Here is a 24025-nt window from a genome sequence, read left to right as displayed (position 1 = left end):
TATTTGAATATTTGTGTGAAACACAATCAATTCTCAGATAAAATAATTGTTCTAGATCGTAACTCTAAAAGCATTACGAAGCTAAAAATAGTCTACTGCCGATAGGAAAGAGAGACACATGTCTACTTGTTTTTACAGATTTTAAAAGTTTTGTCATGTAGATGTCCATGTGTGGAGACACCTAAGGTACTGTGTGGAAAATTCCAAATATGTGCACCTGAAAGAGTCGTTTCTTTAATTCTCTCCAAAGTTCCATGAAGTCCCAAGATTATCCACTTCCTTGAAACCAAACCACGGAGTTTCTGTTTGGTTTTCAGTCTCCTATAACATTTATTGAGCTCCCACCACATGCCAAGCACTATTCTACATATTTTACAAACATTGCTTCACTTAATCCTCAATCCACTATATCTATTAGCTCCGTTTTATAGATGAGGAAACTCACAGAGAAATTAAGAAAATTGCCAAAAGCAAGAGATGGGCTTTGAAGCCAGACAGCCTAAGTCATGAGCCTATGCTCACAACCACTCGGCCTCCATGAGTGCTGACCTGGACAGTTCCACGTAGTGCCCTCCTGATCGTTCCTACCTTCAGCCTCCTTTCTCCCCCCAGAGCCATCAGGCTTTCTGATGGCATTGTTCTCTCATTTGAGAGTGAGAGGATCAATCTCCTGACATTCTATCAACAAAGCTAAATGCTAGCCTCGAAATACTGAAAATGTATTACAACAAAGGCTTGTACTACAGTGGATTCTCCTGAGATCTCACCGTGTTTCTCTGCGCTCAGTGACTGACTCTTCAGATTACATCAGTAGAAATGAGAAGTGATGAACCTTACAAAACATGGCTCAAAGGGAGCAGGAGGAAAAAGGCAGTTTTTATTTCTAACACGTGGGTCCTCACTATCCATCTGCTAAGATGATGGTATCCCTCTCGCTTTCTTCTACCTCAACTTGGACACGGGAGCGTGATCCCCGGTGAACTGTGGAAAGTCACAGATTCTAGGGAGATTCCCCTCATTCTAAGGCACAGGTGTTCCCTTAGATGCTGGGAGTAGGGGTCATGGTATCTTCTGCAAGAATCTTTGTAATGCCACTGATAATAAGCTAATAGTCATCTTCATCTTTTGACCTAAACAAAATTGGATTTCGTTGTTTCTATATTCTTTAATAACTAAATATGAGGACAGAGATGTCTGAGGGGGGTGTGAGCTAAGTAAGTACAGTCTCTTACTTTCTATTTGTTCTCCATGGGCCTCTACGAGTATTAGTATCTTATGAAGTAGATGCTGTTTAAAAAAACAAGTCATAATTTCATTTGAAAAATAACCTCTTATTTAGCATTCTAATGAATATCAAAAATGTTAACAAAGTTCCCATCTGACTTTAATTCTTGAGAACCAAAGTTTCTAATGTAGTATGAAAAAAATGAAAAAAATATCCAAACAATTTCCACTGACTGTTATTAACATCCAGCACAACGGGAGAAATATAATTTCCTCATGAAGAAAGGACATATAAATCCCCTTTATTATTACACACAAACTAAAGTTCATTTAGTCTGACTAATATATACGCAGCAGTCAGTCAACTATTTACTCCCTTTGTGTTGGTTTCTGTAGCATCAACCTGGAGAAGAAAGAGTTTCCAACTGAAGCCTCAAGACACACTGAGGAAAAACGGAACCTAAGTCACTCCACCCCCTTCCCTGAGTAGAAAAAGCAGGCACTAAACTCAGGTGATTAACTTGAACAGATCGATCCAGGACATAACACAATCCTCCATCTGAGAGCGAGGCATGACAGAAAGGAAATAAGCGGCTTGTTGCGGGTGGCTATTTCATTGAAGTTGTTATTTCTTGGTAGGAAAAAAATAAATAAATTTTCTCATATGAACAGTAATCACGAATGTCCCCAAATGTTTACTATGGAAATGATCTAGTAGCCAGCTTTCTAAAAGCTGTGGTAAACTCTTGTACAAGGTGGCAGCATTGAGTACTGCTTGCTTCCTGCTATGGACTGAATTGTGTCCCCAACTCCCACCCCACTCCCCACCCTCCAATTCATACCTTGAAGCCCTAATAGCCAATATGTCAGTTTTGGGAGATAAAGCTTATAGGAGGTAATTAAGGTTAGATGAGGTCATAAGAGTGGGGTCCTAATCCAATAGGATTGGGAGGAAGAGAGAGAGCTCTTTCTCCACAGGCACACACTGAGAGGCATGAGAGCCCATGGGGAGAAGGCGGCCATCTGCAAGCCGGGAGGGGAGCTCTCATGAGGACCCGACCCTGCTGACAGCCTCATCTCAGATTTCCAGTCTCCAGAACCATGACAAATTTCTGTAAATAAATAAATTTCTTTTCTGTGTGGTGAGGAAATGACTAACTCTCATCTGCTTGTTACCTGGTGAGAAATGGAACAGAATGCTCAGGGAACTGAAAAACAAATGAGAAGTCTAGCTATCAAAAAAAAAAAATCAGAGGCCAAAATAAAGATAAGAAAATATACTTAAGATGAGTGAAATTGCTTCCAGGTGTAGCCTTGGAGATGGTGATGTCATAAAGAGGACAGAGAGAAAAAGACTCTGTCCAGGGCTTGGCATGAGGTCCACTTGAAGCGCTAATAATAAATAAATGAATCTCTGTAAATACATTTCTGTGGTTTAAGCCAAGCAGTCGATGATATTTGGTTTTGGTAGCCTGACCAGATGAAGACAGTTACCTTATCAAAAATCTCTGCTCTCTCTATATCAAGGTCTTCTGAAGCAAATCAAATGCCTTAGATCACCTACACTTTCCAACATTCCCAATGGATGTAGAAAGCATATAAAAGTAATCTTGCAGGAACTGAGTCTCATAAACAAGAATATTATTGAATAAATTGATAGAGATTGTGTCACATTATGAAACCCTTGAGCAGACACAGAGAGCTCTCTGAAAAGCAGTATGTGAAAGATGGTGGGCATCTTCTGTGATAATGGACCAACCAAAATAAAAATTCAGCTCTGAAATGGATGCAATTTGCTAGGAGAAAAGAACACTGTATCAATATAAAATGTTTTTGGCAGAGTACTGTAGGTTCTATCAGACCCATTCAGAGGTTAGCAGTATCTGAGACAAGTGGCTTCTGGTAGGAAAACAAAGGTCGCCTACTCTCCTAAATACTGTAATAATTACAAAGGTGAAAAGAAAAGTGAAGGAGAACGTATTCCCCTTACAAATTGAATGTGAGTGGTCTGCAAAGTCCTGACAAGCAGGAGATGAGTGTTGTGGTTGCTTGCTTTTGTGTGTCTCAGGTTGAGCACAGAGGAATACAACATGGTGTGACAGGAAGAGCATGGCCTTGGGATGAAGGCAGACCTGCAGTGCAGTCTCTCCCATCATTTTCCTGTGTATGACATTGGGCCAGTTCCTGAGCCTTCCTCAGTCTTTGTCTTCCTATCTGAAGCCTGGAGATGATGACAGTACCTGCCTTGGAGGGCTATTGGGGAAACTAAACAAGCCATCTGTGATGCTCCTCGTGTGGTCCCAAGAATGCATCCAAGAAATTTCAGTTTCCTATACTAACCTTGCTTAAATAAAGAGATTGGTAACTAGTCTACACTTTTTAAAATAATGCCTCATTCCCTCTATCAGGAGCAGAGTGCCTTGAATGGACCTCATGCCAAGCCCTGGACAGAATCTTTTTCTCTCTGTCCTCTTTATGACATCGTCATCTCCAAGCCTACATCTGGAGGCAATTTCACTCATCTTAAATATATTTTATCGTCTTTATTTTGGCCTCTGATTTTTTTTTTTGATAGCTAGACTTCTCATTTGTTTCTCAGTTCCATTTCTCACCAGGATGTGAGGTAGCCATTTCCTCACCACAAAGGAAAGGTTGATTTCAAGGATGAGAGAGAAACTAGTTGATTGTGGTGTGTTCTGTGAAATCCAGACAAAAGAGAGAATAGAGGCAGCAGCACCACAGGTTGGGTAAGAGACTGTGTGCTGAAATTAACAGACCTAGTTTCAAACGTGGACTCCACTAATTGCTAAGGTGGTGACCTGGGGAAAGGCAGCAGACCTCCGGGCATCAAGGTCCTCCATAAGATAAGGAAAATGATCCCATCTCACTGGGTAGTTGCAAGGTTCAGACAAGATTCGGTACATAAAGTCCTCAGCATAATTCCTGACAGAAAAAACTTCTGATAATTCATGCTTCTTATTATTAACATCGCTCAGATTAAATATAGCATTTTGCAAAGTCGGTACTTGCGTGTCTTACCTATGACATGGCGTAACTAACTGAGAGCTAGCAGTGAGGGCAGCCAAGAAAAGAGTTTTCATTTTCTCTAGTAATGAAAAAGCTTCTTGATAGTTTGTTTGGTGAAATATTCTTTGTCTTTTATGGTGTTTCATAAATCATGAAAACAGAGATGAAGAAAGTAAACAGATGACCTTGCATCCACCTACCGTTAGACGTTAATTGAGCAATTACCATGTTTTAGGCTGGATATTGGTTACATTTGTGTCCAGGGTTGGGAAGAAAGTGCATCCATTTGGTTCTGTCTCCAACATATGTTCCAAATCTGTCTGCTGCCTCTTCTCATTGCCACTCCCAAGATGGAGTCCCTGTCATATTTCATCAGAACCACTGCCTCCCTAACTAGTCTCCCTGCGTCCACTCTTGCTTACCCACCAATCTGCTATCTAGCAATAGGCAGAACAATATGCTAAAAATATAAACCAGATATGGTCACTTGCTTAATTAAATATGCTTCAGCATAATATTTCATCCTTTTTTGTGGCCTGTGGAGACCCTGTGTGGCTGGACCCCTGACCACAGTATCTTACCTGATATTGTGCCCCACACTGAAGGCTCCAGTCACATCAGCCTTTCCTGAACCCCTCCCTCCAGAGGGCTGAGTTGCACCCACTGAGTCCTGCTGGTCCCTCACCCTAGAAGGCTCAGCCACCTAGTCTAGGAATGCGGCTGCTTCTCACCCCATAGGTTTGGTTTAAATGCTGCCACCTCGGAGAGACCTCCATAGACAGCCCCTCTCTAGGATGGTCCCATTTTCTTCTCCACATGGTACCCTCTTCTCTCTCTTATGAGAAGCACTAACTTCAATGTGTAATTTCCCTCCTCTTATTTTTATCATCCGTCCGGAAGCTCCAGGCAGGAGAGACCCTGCCTGTCACATTCTCAATTGTTTTCTCTACAGGGACACGGCACAGAACAAGACCTCTGTTGATACTTGTTGACTAAAGGGAGGATCAAAACATTTGCAAAAGCAAAAGAAGAAATCCACTTAACATTTTCCCACAGTAAGGGTTGGTGAAAATGCAATCTGATGGTAATCAGGAGAGCCTGTAGTGTACACGTACTTGGTGTTAGTTATCAGCAACAGATCGCTGAGCAAGAAGAGGTGTCGCTTCTGCCTCCTCCAGCCTCTTTTGAGTTCCACGGGGCCGTGGATCAGCAGAGTGCGACCGGCACTCTCAGATGACGTAGCATTTTCACTGTGGGTGTCCACCTCAACAGAAGAGCTTTCCCTGCAAAGCAACAAATACCACAGGACAACCAGTCACCCATCAAATACCTGATAGAGTTTTGTGCCAAAGGTCAAGGTTAACACGACACTAAAAATTAGCCTCGATCCCCAAAACAGAACTCTATAGCTCAAATTCAAGTCTCCAAATTACAGAAAGCTATTAAAAAAGATGAGGGCACACAGGGAGTTGAGGTAGATGGAGAACGGTTTCCAGGACATGCCCCAGAGCATGCCAACTCTTAGAGGTGGGGAGAAGGGGGCAGCAGCAAAGCAAAGATGGCCACGAGCTGTTGGGAAGGGGAGAACCAAGAGGCCAAAGGTTGAGAATATTACAAGAAGTTAAAAAAAAAAAAAACCCAAAACCCAGGACAATTTGTGGCCTGAGACAGATAAAATAAAGTGACCTAGAGATTTGTGAAAAAGTAATTACAATTTAGTTTCATGTTAACATAAAAATTTAGATAACTGAAGATTCTGGAAAATTGACTCCAATCATAGCTAAATCAGTATTCAAGTTTTGGGGGGAAATTCTCAAAGATCAGCAAATAATACTGGAAACATCTATAAGTTTCTAAACACAACAGGGTCTTAGATATTATTTTGTTGAGCTATAACTAAGCTCTAAGCTATGACTCTTTGGTCATAAAAGGTAAAACAACTAAATTTCACAGGACACAAAAACTCTTTCATGATAGGGAGATATTGTCATAGGTCTACAGAAAATTCTCCCTCATGGAGCCAAGAAAGAGTCTCCCTTGAGTATGTAAAGCCTGCTTTCTGTACTCAGCAGCACTGAACCTTGTGAACATGAGTAGCTTTTCGTGAAAGCAGTGCTGAAGGTAAGAATCGGTTCCCATGTTTTAGGAGAAACAAAACAGAACACTTCCTGTGACTGCTAGTCCCTTTGGACGATCAAGAGTAGTATATTCAAAGACTACCTGCGGAGGTGAAGCCTTGAACGACCGCCTGAAAGCTGAAAGCGCTTTTTGATTGACGAAAACATCCCGTTTTCTTCAATTCTTGGCACTGACTAGCGAGCACGTCTACAGCACTTGGCAGAGCACTGTAAACTAGGCACTGAAGCCTGAGGATTCTGGAGTTGTCAAGGTCACCGGCCGTTATGACGTTAGGGTTCTAAGGCGCATGCCATAACTGACAAACTGACATATCTGTTTCCCTGGTTTTGCCTGCATCTTTTGAGTTTTTAAAACTAATCTATTTACTTTGAGATAATTGTAGATTCACAGGAAGTTGTAAGAAACAACCCAGAGAAATTACATCAACCTTTTACCTGGTTCCCCGAATGGTACTATCTCTCTAAACTATAGTACAATACCATAATTAAGATAGTAGCATTGATACAGTCAAGATACAGGACATTTATTTCCATCACCACAGGATCCTTTCTCTGCCCGGTCTCCATGATTTCTTCTGGTACCAGCATATCCAGTAATCGTCAACACTGAAGCGAGAGGTCAGGGTCCAGTAGAGTCTGGCTGTTTTTCCAGGAGATGCAGAGGGAGGGCAGCTGAGTCAGCACAGGCTGGGAGAGGGAACCTACAGACACAGACAGGCATGGTTGCTGGGCAAGAATCATGGGAAATTTCTTAGAAGTCTAAGCAAGGGAGAAGTGATGTTGGGGGCTTCCCTCTGTCCCCAAAGCCTGTCCCCAACTGTGCAGTGAGAGAGGAGCGCAAGGAGGAGGGGAGACCAGGCCATGGTGCACACATCCCCATGGTCTCCACCCTGTGCCATAGTAGGGGCGGCCCATGAAAATGGATTTCCATCCAGTGACTGCCCAGCCCCTCCCTGAGCCCTGGTGCTGGAGCTCAGCTCACACCACACACTGAGGAGGATGGAGGTTGGCCTCACCCCTTGGGAGAGCCCTGGGAGGAAGCACCTACCGAGACAACACAAAGGTCCCTGCTCAGGGGACTCTACCAGGCCAGAGAGGACAGAGCTGCTCAGCCTCCTTCAGTAAGCACAGGGTCCAGCCCCCAGGCCCAGGCTCCTTTGAGTGAATGGTCCTTGCTGAGCAGCTTTGTAGGGACCAAAGGGCTGTCCTGCACTGCCCCCTCCTGGTCACAGGACACACCCCTCACCAGGGCCAAAGCCCTGAGAGCACAGCTGGTTTCTGCAGCTCACCAGGTCACTGTCTCTATTCACACATCCATGGTCTGATCATCTGTTAATGGCATTCACATACATTGGAGGCAATGACTCTTGTATCACTCTCTCATAAGGCAGTGCACATGGAAGGTGGAAAAATGTACAGAAATTGGAATTTAAAGTGTTTTAACCATGAGACAAGATGTTGCAAACATCATATCCCTTCATTTTAATGTGGTTTAGGGAGCGCATCCATGTTCAGTGTTCCATCACTTGTGCATAAAGCAATGAATTCCAAATAATCTCACATAACCTTATCTGTGTTTTAAACTCCAATTTTTAGGTAATCTATTGCCTGTACTAGTGAGAAATCAAAGAAGCACAATGAATCCTAATATTTGAGCTGTGCAGCTCCCATCACGCCATCTTGTATTAGAGTAAAGTCCAACCTGGCAGAGAAAGTCTTAGACCCTCATTTGTTGGCTTCTGTCATCCATCTCTCCCTGTTCAGAATCATCTCTTCTATGGACACACAGCTTACCAACCCCATCATCCTCTCTTCACAGGTTTTCCCACTAGGGTCCTTCATAGGATTTTGGGTTAAAAAATTGAGTATTAAAATTTCATTGATCTTGTGCTGGATCATGAGCTCTATATTTAACATCTTGTTAACAAATGTCTATCATTAGGGGCCGGCTTCATGGCCGAGTGGTTAAGTTCCCGTGCTCCGCTGCGGCGGCCCAGTGTTCGGATCCTGGGCGTGCACAGCTAGTCGGGCCACGTTGAGGCGACGTCTCACATCCCACAACTAAAAGGACCTGCAACTAAGATATACAACTGTGTTCAGGGGGGTTTGGGAAATAAGGCAGAAAAAAAAAAAAGATTGGCAACAGTTGTTAGCCCAGGTGCCAATCCTTAAAAAAAAAATGTCTATCATACATGTTCTTAAGTGGAATGTTATTTGACTTCTATCAAGTTCACCCACACTCTGCAGTTTATTTGCTCGTGGAGCTTGTCTCCTGTGCTCACAATTTGTTCCCCCTTCCGCCTGCTCCCCATGGTTTTTTCCTCAGTCCCTGTAGGCCCAGCGCATCCTTCTCTTTCTCTGCGTGAAGCCGTGGAACCCAGTCCATCTCCCTGGTCACTGTCCCCAGGGTCAAGGGGGAGTTTCTCTTCTGTCCTATAGACAATGAGATCACCATTATTACTTAACCTCTACTCTTAATTCGACTCAGAACTCCAGGCTCAAGCTGTCCAGAAAGCAGAAATCATTATCTTTGCCTCAGATCTGCTCTTCAACAAGGTTTGAAATTCAGGAGAATTCTAATACTCTTTCAGCAAACACTGGCTGAGTTTGTCCTTTGTGCCACAGTTTTCTGGGCTCTGTAGATACAGCAGTGACATAAGAGGGGAAAACTATTCACATGGAAGTTAGATCCCAGCAGGAGAAAGAGGCAGTGCATAGACTCGCATAATTCCTCTGGGCATCTGGAGCCTGCTCCTGCTGGCTGAGAGCCCCTCATCTCCCTCAGGACGTGGACACTGAGATTCTCCGTGCTCTGTCCCCAGCCTCCCCTCAGCTGCACATGGCTCTGCCCCATTCCAGGTGCCACGTGCAGGAGCCCAGCCCTGCTCCCCCAGCCTTGCAGAGTCCCTCAGTGTGGCCTCATCCCACAGTTTGCCCACTGTATTCCATTCTTCACTCTGTATTTAGAGCGATATTTCAAGTGCATGTATCTGATAAAGGCACCTCCCTGCTTAAACGTTTCACACAATTTCTCTCACTGTCAAGATTATGTAAAGCTGTTGAGTGTCACATTCAAAGTCTCTGTATATGTGACCATCTTTATTTCCGACCTCTTGGCTCACCTCTCCCCTGGAGCCTATACAAAAGCACAAGTAGGGCCCCTTTGCTAAGAGGATGCTTAACCCTGAAACCCAGTGTCACCTTCTCCTTTTGGTACTTCTGGTCCTCCTTTCCCACCGCTGTCCCCTTCCATCAGGACCAGGCTCACACATCACCTGCTGGAGATACTGACCATGCTGAGATGAGCAAATACCTGTTTTTATTATAATAATTTACTAGGAAATTTCCACACTTACATCTGATCCCATTGTGCATATTCTCTTAGATAAAATTTAAGCATAGAAATACTGAACAAAGAATGCAGTTATGATTCTTATCATCATTTTGTTTTTCTGATTAGTTTACCCTGTTTACATTCCCTAAAGAAGTGGATGTATATTGTGTTATTACTTTTTATTTAAACATTTCATATTTCCAATTTGGTTGGTGGAGTATTATCCTTGGACTGAGTCAGACATCTAGGATAAAGGGTTGTAAGAAGAGATTTTATAGCATTTGAATTCCAGAACAACTTTAATATGACGATCTGTAAAAATGTGACCCATTAGAGAGCCTGGAGGACTATTCCTCATGATCATTTAATTTAAAAACTGTGACAGACAAGGACGTCCCTGCGTGTGGGGCAGCTCATAATCTAGAACGTCCTCTGCAGGACCAAGGATGCTGCTCTCATAGCAATTCTAACAGATCGCTTCTTCTGATGTGTGGCGTTTGTTTTATCTCTGTTTTAAATAGAGAAATTCTAACATAAAGTGACTTAGAATAATGATTTTTGATGATTTATTTATTTTCCTGTCTTCCATCAGGGAATGGGACTTCCCTTTGATTCCAGTTTCCTGAGAGATTGTTTCAAAATCACAAACAAGTTCTGAAATTTTATCAAATTCTTTTCTGTTGAAATAGTCACTGGCTTTTCTTTAATGGATCACAAGCCTGTGGTCTGGAAATAGTGACCACTGACCACTGACTCATCCCATATGAAAAACTCAATCTGATTTGAATCATAGTCATCAATATAAAAGTTAAAATCATAAGAGTTCTAGAAAAAATACAGTAACATCTTCATGTCCTGGCAATAGACAAATTCATCGTAGGTTGAACACAAAAATTAATAACCATACGAGAACAAAATACATTACCTAAAATTTTTAAATATCACTTAACAGGCTAGTGACATCAGCAAGATGATGGAATAGGCGGTCCCCCACTCGTGTCCTCACTCAGCAACCATGATTTGGTGGCCATCAATGGAGAAAAGTGCCTTTGTGGGAGCTTCTGGATCCAGGTAGGAGACTGTGAAATCCTGGCAGAACCCAAGGCTGAGGAGTGGTGTTTGAGAAGGCAGGCCCATGCTCAGGGGGTCCTGACCACAGGCCCAGATCAGTGCCATACCCCTGTGAACATGGCACATCTTTTTTTTGTCTTCTTCTTGTCACCTGCACCATTTGTCAATGGACCCAGCAGGAGTCACTCCCGTCTGTGCCTCAGTTAGCAGGCCTGACAACCGTGTCCCTGGCTGTGAGCCCTGAAGCAGCCCGTGATCCAGTTCCAGCCCCTCTTAGCCACAGTCCAGGAGCAGTCCTGCCCATCCAGGAACTGCACAAGACAAATGCTCATCAGTGCCCCTGGAGGCAGGCCTGCTGACCTCAGTCTGAATGGGAATCTTGAGGCAGCCCTGTGCCCTGGCTCCAGCCCTGTGCAGAGTGGTCTGTGGGCAGGAAATGGGCTGGGGACAGGCCCATTTAAGCCCCAGGAAGCAGGCCTTCAGACTAATACCAGCTGTGGACCATGAAGCAGACTTCTGTCTCAGCACAGCCCTTATCAGCTGTGACCCAGGGCCAACCCTGCCCAACAAGGAAACTGTCCAGTGCCCAGGGGGGAGCCACACCCATCCATCCACTATCTTCTCTTGATTTTGGGGTAAAGCATTGCCTAGATCCTCCTTCTCACTGCACTGAGGGGTTGTCTTTCTTGAAATGCATCCATCACACTTTGGTTTCTAGGAGAGTCTTCTTGATTTCTCCTACTAGACTCTGCTTGCCTGGGAAATGACGCCATCCTAACACCTGCTTCCAGGCACAGCCTTTCAGCCCCCATAGGGGATGACTGGGATCAGGATGTGTGGACCATCCTCCTGGACCCTGCCCAGTGGGAGAGCAGGCCCCCTCATATGAGGCCTGAGGTCCCATCTGGAGCCAAGTCTCAGCCTCTTCAGCCTGTCCTGTCTTGTTGGCCAATTTTCTTCCTCAAGAAAATAAGAAGAGAAGCCAAGTAGGCATTATCAATCTTTTTTGCATAAAATAAACCTCTGGAAGCATTTTAACATGACCCCATTACAGAATCCAGCTCCTGAAGTTCAGATTAATTAATCTGGTAGAAAGGGTCATTTTCTGGCTTTTGAAAAGTGGAAAGTTTCTAATATGGGGGCAGCATTGAGAAGGAGGGGGCTGAGTTCATCCTTAGTGTTCTGTTCCTCTAACAAGATGCTGAAATTGAACAGGCACAGGTGAAGTTTTCATCAAATGTAAGAGGAGAGTAAACTAGAGATGCGCAGGCCTGGCCTTCCTAATGAGTAGACACATTTGTCAGAGCTGATCATATCTCCTGAAAATGTGAGCTTCAAATAATCTTGTCTCAACTAGATGGAGCCATCATGTTGTCTCAATTGATTGAATCACCCCACACCCGCACTTTTCCCAAGAGCCCAGCCTCAGTTCCTCTTTTTCCCAACACCATCCTTCAATACTTCCTTCCTCCAAGACATGGGGAATCCGAACTTATTCCTCTATCCCACCTGCTCCACCAGTTAGCTAGACTCACAGTCTGACATTTGTGTCGTCCACAGTTCCTACCTAGTCCCTACCTACATCCAATCCTCCTCCTCCTTCATTTTCTATGCAGCACCTGGGCCTCATAAACAAATCACATACTGTTGATCCCCTGACAACCCCTCTAATGCTCCCATCTCCACCCCACCAAGCTCACCCTCCTTACTCTCCCAAAACAGCTTTCCTGTACAGTATATTTTGCTTGTTTGTACTCTCTCTTCCCCTAGACAGTGTCACCACTCTGAGCATGTGAACCCTTCCTATCTTGTCCATCTACTATACTGAGCCCCTACACCCAAGTCTGACCCAAATTAGGTGTTCAGTAAATGGTGTGGATGCACATAATATGGAGAGTCAACTAGCCTGAGTCAAACAGAGCTGGACTTTGTTTCCCTGATTCTGCCCTGACTCCCTGATATGGACTGAACTGTGTCCCTCAAAATCCTAGTTTGAGACCCTAACCCTGATGTGACTGTCCCTGGAGATAAGGCATTGAAGGAGGTAATTAAGGTAAATGAGGTCATGAGGGTGGTGCCCAAACAAGTGGGGCTGGTGTGTTTATAAGAAGAAGAAGAGAAACCAGGGATGAGCACACAGAGAAAGGTCCCTGTGAGGACACAGTGAGAAGGCAGCCACGCGCAAGCCAAGGAGAAACCAAACTGCCGTCACCTTGATCTTGGACTTCCAGCCTGCAGAAATGTGAGAAAACACATCTGTGGTTAATCCACCCCATCTGTGGTGTTATGTTATGGCAGCCCTGGCAGACTCACACACCCCTGGTGGACTCTGTCCCCAGGGCAGCCTGCCCCAGCATCCAGGAATGTCTGCTCGATTAGAGAAAAACAGACAATGGATTGAAACCAAGGACAAGCAGTGGTGGCAGTAATTGAAAGACACAGACTCTTTTCCTCTTATGTGATGTCTTCCTTGTTAGAGATTAAGCAGCGTGTCTCCAACACTCCAAATCTTTGCTTCAGAGGTCCTATTCCTGGTGGAATGGAAGTACTTTGATTTTTGCTACACTCTTCTCTTGGACCAATCCTTACCATTCACTGGTCTCCTCACTAATGTATGAGTTGAATAGAATATTTCACATGGCTCATTCTCTACTTGTATGAGTGAACCGTTCACTTTTCTGAGTCAGGCTAACTCTGATCCAAGCTCCAGGACACAGAAGAGGAACATAACTGGGACAGAGCCCCTGAGACCTGGGCCCTGTGAGGGGGAGAATCTCAGAAATCAGCCCTCAGTGACCTGAGGAATCACTTGTTTGGGGGAACGTGACAGAAGGGCTCTGGACTGGAGTGTGTGTCTAGACATCCATGAGCTGGGCCTCTAGGACAGGTCCTCACCTGAGAGAGGAGGCACTTGCAGGGGAGGAGCCCGGTGATGGCAGGCAATGGCCACTAGTGTGGGTTCTTGAGATGTAATCGCCCTTCTCACTCCCTCTGGGAAGAGGACATCCTCATGAGGGAGTTTTGCCCCTTTCTCCCTCTCCAGAGAGTATTGAATTTCAGCCTGGGGCCTCCCTGATTGGAGTTGGTGTCATTTCACCTGAGACTGACCCTTTGCAGAACATTAGAAAGACCAGGGCACCAGAAGCAGAGTCTTATGAGACAGGTGCCCCTGGCCTGTGTCCCCTGCCCAGCTCCTAGTGTGCACAGTAGTTGACCCAACATGAACTAATGACAAGGATGGAGAGCAGATGATGCACATGCTGGGACCACTGAGGGAAACCTTCTGTCCTTTCCTCTCCTCTCCGACCCCAAATCTCCCAGTCATGTGGTGAGCCTGTGATTTGCCCCAGATCCAGCTCCAGGGACAGGCCTTTCATTTTCCAAACCAATCAGACAATCCCCTCCCTGCTCACCATGATGGAGTCAGGGGAGACAGTGTGAGGTATCTCTTCCGGTCCCGTCCTCATGAAGTCTGAGATTCCTGTTCCATGGATCAGGGAGGGCAATCTCTCTCATTCAGGAGAGTTTATTGTGTGGGTGTGATGCCTGGGACTGCAGGGACATTTTTGACCCATGTGGGATATCAGCCTAGGGACATGTGAGATCATGGACATTGGACAACTCAGATAAATCTCAGAGAAGGAGGGAAGTCCATTGAGATGATGCACTTGACAACTACAACCTTCCTGTCACCACTGAACAAGGCAGGAAGGCTTTTGTCTGTATTTCCATCACAAGGATGAGCTCAGGACCTCAACCCCCCACGTGTGTCCATAGACCATCATTCAGGAGGTACAGCTCACTCACATCTCACCCAGTCCCTGAGAACCAGCCTCCAAACCTCTTCCTAAATCCCCTTCCTTCCCTCCAAAAAACATGCGGCGTCTGACCGAGGGAGAAGTGGGCTGGGTGGAGGCCCTGAGGCTCTGGGACCCTGGCATGGAGGTCACTGGACATGGGTCACAGACTCAGGTGGTGGCTGTTTTCCTAGCTGCCATCACCCCATGGAACCTCCAGCAACTGGCCCACAGCGCCTCCTGCTGCCCCAGCCCTTATTCCTCTCGGCCTGACATGAGGGGTTAGGAGCCCTTCAGACAGAGATGCCCTGCCTCCACCCCTGGCTCAGCTTCTGCCTCTCACTCCCCACAGGAAGGGGCCACACCCAGGCCTTGCTCAGGCTGCAGCCTCTTGGTCACATTCAGCTCAGAATTCACTGCTGTGGCCTTCTCGCTGAGGACCATCCACATCTGTCTCCACTGTCCCCATACTGATTCCACTGCTGGGCTGAGGTGGGGTGTCATAACCCATCCCCAGCGCAGGGAATAAAAACACAAAGGCACCACAGATCTGACCCTGTGCACTCACAGTTTGGGACCCAAGAAATTTGGTCTCTGTCTCTCTTTCACTCTGCTTTCTCTCCAGCCTCTCCTTCCTGTCAAGCTGAGCCTCAGTCCTCGCTCCCTATGGGCAGAGGCTCCAGAACGACATAAGCAAGGAAGTGCTGAAGGGAGGACGTCATTGTCCCCACAGTGGGTGCTGCTCCAGTGCGGCCCCTCAGATATCAGAGGGAGGGATGGGTTAGCAGCAAATGCCAGTTAGTGGGCAGCACACGGGGTCACTGTGCCTGGTCCATGTCAGGCTCTGCAGTGGTGGCATGTCACGTGCACCGTGACCTCTGCTTACGCTAACCCACACTTTCTCAAGGGGAAACACGTATGAATAAGTCACAACATAAATAATAAAGGTGCCCATATAACCTGTCTACTCACTGCTGACATTTTTACTCTGTTTTCATGTAAGGAAACATTCCACCATTTGTTCAATTTTTCATTTTATTACATGCTGAAATTTGTAATTGTTTTTCTACAGATATGGTCAAATTTTTAATTTTTTATACTGGAAACAGAATCATATACATTTTGAACTACATTTTAGATTACATACTTTTAACATGAGATACTATGTTTATTCATTGTGACTCAGATAATTTTTTCATTCATCCTAATTTTCAGTACAATCTCTAGACTTCTAGGTACATACTTATAGCTTTCATAATTAAAATCTAATTCTTCATATTTAAATGTTTTCTCTTTTTTTCTATTCTTGACTTGACACAAATCTCAGGGTAAACCTTTCAGAAGAGCTGTGTCGGCAGTCATCACGTGTGGTCCAATACCGAAATGGAACAATTCTAGTCTTCTCTGTTCTGGGATAATGCTTTTCTCTGGTTTAAAGATACACCATCCTTAAGCCATTGAGGAAGTAGTCCTTATTGCTTTATTTCTACATTTATTTTTACAAAGGCAGGCATGGAGATGAATTTAATTGTCATCTTCTTAAGCGTTTATTGAAAACGTCATCTGTGTTTTTCTACTTAAACCTTTGCAATGAGAAAGGAGCCAAAAAAGGATGGTTTTGAAACAAATCCACTCATTTCACTCTCACGATTGAGTCCCACTTCTGTCTCTCTTGGCTTATGGTAAACCTTTACATCCACTAATTCTGTGTTCGATTTCCAACACCAGCTGTGGAGTCTTCTTTTCCATTTCCAGAATCTTCCAGGGAACTGACAGACCTAAGCCCTGTGCCTTCATTGAGTGATAAATGATGAACAGTGGTCTCTTCTTTGCCTTGATAAACTCTCACCGATTTCTCCTGATCTGGCTAGAGAAACACACATTTGCAGTCTTGACACAGTCCTGAGGTCAGGGACACAAACTGTTCCGAGGATGTGGACACACAGGCGTCAAGGTACCCTCTTTCCCTCCTCCCAAATGGGTCCTGTGACTCTCGGAGCAGCCTTGTCCCTGGGTTCCTGTTCATGCAGGAAGGTCAGTCCTCACAAGGGAGCCTGGGGTCTGAGGGCAGGGAGCCCCCAGGGAGCAAGATGCACAGAGCTGAGGGTCAGGCCCAGGGGATCAGGATGGAAGTGACTGCTCCTGGCCTCAAGAGGACAGGAAGAGGGCCACCATCCTGGGATTGGGTAAAACAGGAAAATAGAGGCATATTTTGGGTTTCTGACAAAGATCTGGGATTGGATTACATGGGTTCCTTGTGGTCAGATACTGGCAGGTTCTTAACTCGGCTGGACACATTGGCATCACCCTTCTGTTGACTCTTCCGTCAATTATCTAGAGAGAATTTGTGCCCTGAAAATAAAGCTTCTGTCTGTGCAGCAGTGATGAGGGTGAGAACAGGCTGTCAGGAATGGCGCAGCCATCCTCAGAGGCGCAGCTCCCACAAAGTCTCCAGACGTTCAGGGATGGCAGCAGATGAACGGCAGAGTCACCCGGATGTAGACTCAGATGAGGAAGTGACCAGAGAGTGACGGGCTCACAGGGGGAGGGGGAGGGGCTGCATCGTGATTCCTCACAGATCTGGACACTGTGTCAAGATCATCTCATGTCTGGTCCCAGTGGCCAACCCCGTCCTAGGACAGGATCTAAGAGACCCTCAGGAAGCTTTCCTGCCAGACCTGAAGCCAGAGGGTCTGTCTCAGATGCTGTGAGAAAAGAACACCTGGGTCCACGTTTCTAGGGCTTCTGCCTGGATGCTGTTGTCGCCAGGCCACACTGATCATCTCAAGGTGCTGCTTTCTCTGCTGTGGATGATCCTGTTCCTGAGACCTGACCCGACACCACAGATGGATGTGTGAGCACAGTTTGGAAGCAGGAGCCTGAAACACATAAAAGATGGAGAAGGGGAGGTTTGGGGTCCCTGCTCATGTTGTCCACAGCCTGACTCACTTGAGGATTCACAGCAGACATTTGGGATTGCCAGAGAGGATGATAAGTGAGGGGGAAATTGCAAAGATAACGAAGTCACCCAGTATGGGAGCCACAAAACCTGAGCGTTGACTGAGAAGAAAGCTCTGGCTGTGGAGACTGTGAGGGGAGGAGCTCCCAACTCGTGTTTCATGTCTTCACTGATCAGGTGAGGAGACACTCTGCAAATTTAATAATAATGCTACAAAGTCAGCCCCTCGTTAGCACTGAAGGGGGGTTGACTCTTGCTGCCCAAGGAGTGTGACTCTCGGTCCCCAGCCCTCCCACACTGGAAGAGCACTTTGGCATCTGGGTTGTGCTGGTTAGTGATGCTAAGCTTCACCCTCGACTTGGAAACCAGAGCTGTTGGCCGAGGGCCATGTGGAGACCGAGAAGAGAACTGAGGTTGTGAGAGTGTGGCTGTTCCGATGGGTCTGGAGCTTTAACTGGATATCCCAGGGGCTGATGTGTCAAAACCACTCCATTCTATCCAGCGCTTTTTTCCGGGGCAGCAGATCTTGGCTTTCCATCCGGGAATCCCAGTTCCCGCAGGAGGCCGGCTCAGCAGGGAGAGAAGCAGAGTCCTGTGCGCACAGGACAGGTCCACGCTGCAGGGAGCAGGGCAGCCCTGGGCAGTGTGCCTACATGTGTGTCAGGGAGCCATTAAAGGTGTGGTGTTCAAGGTCAGTGAGGAACAGGGGGACCCAAGGCATGGTGAGGACAACCTGAACCCTGCCCCTTAAGGCCCCAAAGCTAAGGCACAGCTACCTCACATCTCTATCCTCCTCCACACCCAGAGGGAAGGGAGGGGCCTGTGGAGGTTCATGTTACTTGTCAGCTTATGTATGCCATGATATTCAGTCAGGACCCAGATATTTGGTCGTACATTACTCTAAGAGTTTCTGTGAATGCATGTTTTCAATGAGATTAATAATTAAATCAGTAAACACTGATTGAAATTGATTACTATCCATAATGTGGGTGGGCCTCATCCAATCAGTTGAAGGACTTGATAGAGAGAAGACTGACCTCCCCTAGGAAGAGGGAATTCCGCCAGCTGACTGCCTTCAGAACCCAACTGTAACTTCTACTCTTCCTTCCCTGGGTCTCTAGCCTGCCAGCCTTCTGCACATTTTGGACTTGCCAGTCTCTATAATCATGTGAAACAATTTCTTAAAATAAATTTCCATAGATAGATACACACATACATACACACATAGGTAGATGGATAGACGATAGTCAGATACATACATAGATACATGGATAAAGAGAGAGAGAGACACATCCTACTGATTCTGTGCTCAGGAGAACCATAAGTCGTACACAGCCCTTCATCCAAATCTCTGCCTGCTCTTCGCTCGTTCTGGCCCTTTGCAGGGTCCTGTCCTGTGGAACAATCTGTGATACGCGGTGGCACAAGGGCAGCCTGTGCTCTGGGCCCTACACAGACCTCAGGAGGTCGTGGTCACAGGGAAGCAGAGGTCCAGGAATATTCCTGGATGGTTGTGCACTGTACACAACCCCATGAGACCAGGCTGTCGGCGCCCCATTTGTTGAAGGACGGATTCACACTCTTTCTGCGACAGGCCAGGCAGCTATCGCCAGTAATCCATGATTTTGTGAGAAGGACCTTTGGGTTTCCTGTCCAGGATTCATGGATGCATGTTCCACTTCTGAGCCTTGGAAATGATGTCAGGGACCCTGGGAGCACCTTCTTCTTTAGAGCCGCTGGGTCACAATCCTCATGCACAGGTGACAGATCAGAAGGTGCTCCTTGTGGTGAGGCGACAACAGGAAACCCATCACCCCCGGCGCACATGGTGGGTGCCAGCACGGGCTCAGGGCCCAGTGGCATCCAGCCCTGGCCTGCTGCACCCACCCTCTGCCCGTCAGCCCTCAGAGCAGGTTCCCCACCTGGCCTCTGACTCTTCTGGGACTAACGCTGCTCTCCTTGCCTCACCTTGATCATCGAAAACAACCTCTCTGTTCCTGGTGTTCAAAGACGATGCTCCACCCCTCCCTTCCCAGATGGATCGGCTCCCCAGGAGGGAGAGAAGGAGCATCCCAGGGCTGTGTGCCATTTATGTCTGCTCTTAGCATTTTCTTTCTTTGCTGAGATCTTCTCCCTCATGGTTCATCGTGATTACATTTTACCTGAAGACCTTGCAGCGAGTCTTTGGATCATTTCGGGAAGAACTGTTATCTTAGTGACAGTCAGTTTTTTGACCCAGAAACTAGGAATATCTATTCATTCATTTATTTTTTAAATTTCTCTTGAAAGGTTTTGTAATTTTCAGTATACAAGATTTGCAATTTTTCTCAGATATATCCACGTTTCATTAAATATTAATAATGTTGTATGTTATTGTTTTTCTTTTAAAAATTGAAGGTTCATTACTGCTATATAGAATACAATTAATTTCTGCATCTTGGCATTTTATCACAAAATCCAAACTGAAACGGTCAGACCGGAAGCATATCGCAGTCACTCGACCCTGCGCTGGGCATGGGCAGACTCGATCTCTTTTGGCCTCCTCAAATGTCTCCACTGAGAGAATCTTCTCTCTCAACAAGTAATTTTTGTCTATGCAAACATGAGTTGGATAAGAATATATTAGCAATGATATTCTTCATGATATGAAGAAAAGGGTATGACTTTGTCAACTGTTCTGGTTCTAGGAAAATCAGGTCTTGTCTAAGATGTGACAGCAGAAGCCATCTCCTGAGCCACCAGAGGGGAGAGCGCACCAGGCCAGGAGAGTGGGGGTGCGGTGCGGTTTGTGTCTCACGTCCTCGGGGGTCTAGAGCACATGTGAGCATTAGTGATGCCGGGCCATGTGTTACAGTAATAGTGAGCCTTGTCCTCAGGTCGCAGCCCGGGGACAAGCAGAACACCAGAGTTAGTTGTGTCATCTTTGGATCCAGAGAAGTGGCTGGGGATCCTGGGCCCTGATGCTCATTTGAGTCTGTGTGGCAGAGCAAGAGATACCTGGGGGCTCCCTGGCTTTGGCTGGTCCAGAATATCCTGTATCCACCAACACTGATGTCACTGCTGGCAGTGCAGGTGAGTCTGGCATATGCTCCAGATGATGCAGAGGCAAGGTGGCTGAGTCAGCACTGGCCGGGAGAGGGAACCTGCAGACACAGACACCCGTGGATGATGAGCCAGAGACTAAGGTTAAGCAGCTAGAGGGTCTCAGCCACAGGGGGCTGACACAGGCTCAGGAGCTGACTCTGGACACTGCAGACTGTCCCTACCTGTGCAGGGAGAGAGAGGCATGAGGAGGAGAGGAGTCCCGGCCGTGGTGCACACAGCCTGCTGGGGCCCCAGATCAGGGCTGGGTGGCCCCCAAATCTTTGATCTTCTCCATTGACCTGAAAGAGAAGGGGCTGCTCACACAAAATTGTCCCCCCTAATGATGATCCCACTTTTATCCTGAGAACCAGCTGAGTCTGAGCTTGATTCCTTAGATGGAGGAGCTGATGGGTGAGTTCAGAGTTTGCCCCATCAGAGGGACCAGGAAGGAAGCAGCTGAGGGACCTTACGCAGACCTGTGAGCAGAGAGGACACAGCTACTGAGACCCCTCAGCAAACACAAGCACCAATGTCCCAGCCCTGGAGGATTTGAGGGATTACACAGCAGGGGGCACCCAAGGTGCAACCTTGGGGAAGACCCACAGCTCCCCCTGCTGCTCACTGTTCTAACTTCAGTCTCAGGTTGGAAATAATGTCAGGGACACTGGCTTGACAGCCTGGTCACTGTGGGTCCACAAACATCCATGCGCCACACCCCGTGCTCTGCCCCCACGTAAGTGATATTGATAAGCAACCTGTTTAACGGTGGGCTTCCTGGACTACTAGGAGGAAGAGATGTGGAAATCTGACCACAGGACAATGAGACTGAGTCTGCAGTGAGTGAGGAAGCAGAGGGCTCTTGGAGCAAAGACCCGAGCAGCTCCTTCCACAGGGGCCACATGAAGGAGCCACTGGAGCCCTGGGTCTGAATGGAGACCGGGGTTCTGCTGGTGGACAAACAAAGCAATAACTGTTCCTAGAAAATGTGCTTGATTCTTGGAAGATCGGCAGTGTTTGCAAATACTCAGGGACATTAAGTAGACTAGGTTGGTGGTTGGGTGGCAAACCATACAGGGGACCTTTGCAGTGGTCTACGGCACTGAAGCTGTGGCTCTGAGGAGAGCTGGAGCCCGATTCGAAAGAACTTTTTCTTTCACCAAGAAGGGATTGAGATGTATTTATGACAGCTTTAGTGAGGTTTAATTTTCAAATAATCAACCATTTTAAAGTGTGTAATTTGGCAAGCTCTCATGAATATATGAACACACTGGTGAATCCATCACCACCGTCAAGGCAATGACTGTATCTGTCATTATGTTGACATCACCAGTTTGAAACCACTCCATCCCGCCATCCCCTCCCCAATCCCTAGGTGATTGCTGATCTGCTTTTGTCTTTATAAATTAATGTCCATTGTGTAGAATTTTATATAATTCAAATCTTTGTTCTGGTTTCCCAGCTTTACTTGTCTGGCTTCCTTCATTGAGCATATGTATTTTGACACCCATCCCTGTTTTCACAGTTATCCACAGGCCATTCCTGGGTGCACAGTATGGATGGGCCGCAGTCTGCTTCTCCATCCGCCTGTTCATGAGCGTTTGGGTCTTTTACACTTTGGGCTATTTATACATAAAGCCGTTATTTATGTTAGAAGTAAATTTATTTCTTTGCATTTATTTAATATGTGAATTTCATATATTAAGTAGTTAAAATAAAATTTAATATGTAACTTTATGTTATAAATGAATAAACCTGCTGAGTATTTGTGTACAAGTCTTTGAATGAGTATGCACTTTACTTTTTCCTGGGTAAACAGAGCAGCTGGGTCTTAAGAAGCTATATATTTAACCCTTTTAGAAACTGCTCAACTGTTTTCCTAACTAGTTTGTCGATTCCGTGCTACCACCAGCCGTGTGAGAGTAGCTTTGCCGCCTCCTCTCAGTATTGTACTTTTGTCCCTTCTCAGGTAGGTTTAGCGGCATATAATTTTCATTTTAATTTGCATTTCCATAATATATAATGATGTTGAAAAATTTTTCATGAGCTTATTTGCTATCATGTATCATCTTTGGTGCAGTGTCTGTTGAAATATCTTTCCTAATTTTAAATTGAACTCTCCTGTAATTATTGAATGGAAAGAACTCTGCAACATATTATCCACACAAGTCCTTTATTAGGTAAGTGATTTGCATGCATATTCTCCCAGTCGATGGCTGTCTTGTCCTTCTATTAGCAGTGACTTTCAAAGTGCAGGGTATTTCATTTTTGATGAATTCCAAATTATCAATTTGTTTTTTTGGTTTTTCTTTTTTTGGTTGGAGCTTCTGGTGTTGCAACTAAAAGGTCTTTTCCAGCGTGAGCATTCTTACATATTTCCCTTTATGACATTGTTTTCTTTCTTTCTTTTTTGTTTTGCTTAAATATATAAAACTGGAAAAGCTGAGTCAAACTAAATGTTTAGATTTCAATTTATCAGAAATTGGCAAAAGTTTTCAAAGCATCTCACATTCCAAATGAGTAATATAGGTGAGTTCCTCTGGCCCCACATCCCTGTCAACATTTGGTTTGTTAGATTTTCTCATTCCATCAGTTTCTGTAGGTGCATAGTTTCTTTTTCGTTTTTTTTTTTTTTTTTGAGGAAAATTGACCCTGAGCTAACATCTGCTGCCAATCCTCCTCTTGTTGCTGAGGAAGACTGGCCCTGAGCTAAGACCCGTGCCCATCTTCTGCTACTTTATATGTGGGACCCCTGCCACAGCATGGCTTGCTGAGAGGTGCCATGTCCACACCCAGGATCCAAATCAGTGAACCCAGGGACGTCAAATTGGAAGGTGCAAATTCAACCACTGTGCCACCAGGCCGGCCCCAAGTAGGTGCATAATTTCTGTAGGTGCATATTCCTTCCTCTCCATTAAGCCGAGGCAGCTCTGATTGTGCTAATTGGCTCACTATGGGCCACCTTTTGGTCCAGGTCTCATTATAGTTGGAATTTCCCTTTTGCTGATGACTTATAAGGCCAAGCACTTTCTAAAATCTTTTATTTATTTTCCTTTGTGAATTGTTTGTTCAGATCTTTTGCCCATTTTAATGGATTGTTTCTCTTTTCATGTGAAAATAGCGATTATTAATGTACTTTTGATGTAGCCATTTTGGTCACACATGTGTCATATGACACCTGGGCAGTTAGTGTGGAAGGTGAGGAGAAGTGACCAGGCCATGGTGGACACACCCAGGCCTGTTGAGGACTCACAGTGCAGACAGAGCTGTCCCAAGTCTGTGTGTCTTTTGTCACCCAAGCTCCAAGGGAACTAGGGCTCTCTCAGTCCCTTGGGCACCATCTGTCCCCAGGCCCCAGGGGCGGTAGGAAGTCACCCCCTGTGGGTCCCAGTGA

At 45.8% G+C, this 24025-nt stretch overlaps 1 protein-coding gene across 2 annotated transcripts in view; it reads right to left on the bottom strand.

Moving 5' to 3' along the window:
* Nucleotides 1–24025, bottom strand: part of LOC138922938 (rho GTPase-activating protein 20-like) — an 85013-nt gene that overhangs the window by 30084 nt on the left and 30904 nt on the right. The window contains exons 3-4 of one of the 2 annotated variants that reach the window (XM_070259396.1): nt 6472–7090; nt 5367–5534 (exon numbers count right to left, since the gene is read on the bottom strand). In XM_070259396.1, the coding sequence (XP_070115497.1) occupies nt 5367–5534; nt 6472–6536 (233 nt within the window). In that variant the 5' untranslated portion in view covers nt 6537–7090. Of the gene's footprint in view, nt 1–5366; nt 5535–6471; nt 7091–24025 lie in introns of those variants that run through there. The other variant, XM_070259397.1, reaches the window with a different exon arrangement.

Source organism: Equus caballus, unplaced genomic scaffold (assembly GCF_041296265.1).
Source record: "Equus caballus isolate H_3958 breed thoroughbred unplaced genomic scaffold, TB-T2T haplotype1-0000019, whole genome shotgun sequence".
Classification (NCBI taxonomy): domain Eukaryota; kingdom Metazoa; phylum Chordata; class Mammalia; order Perissodactyla; family Equidae; genus Equus; species Equus caballus.
This window is presented reverse-complemented; position numbering and strand designations above follow the sequence as displayed.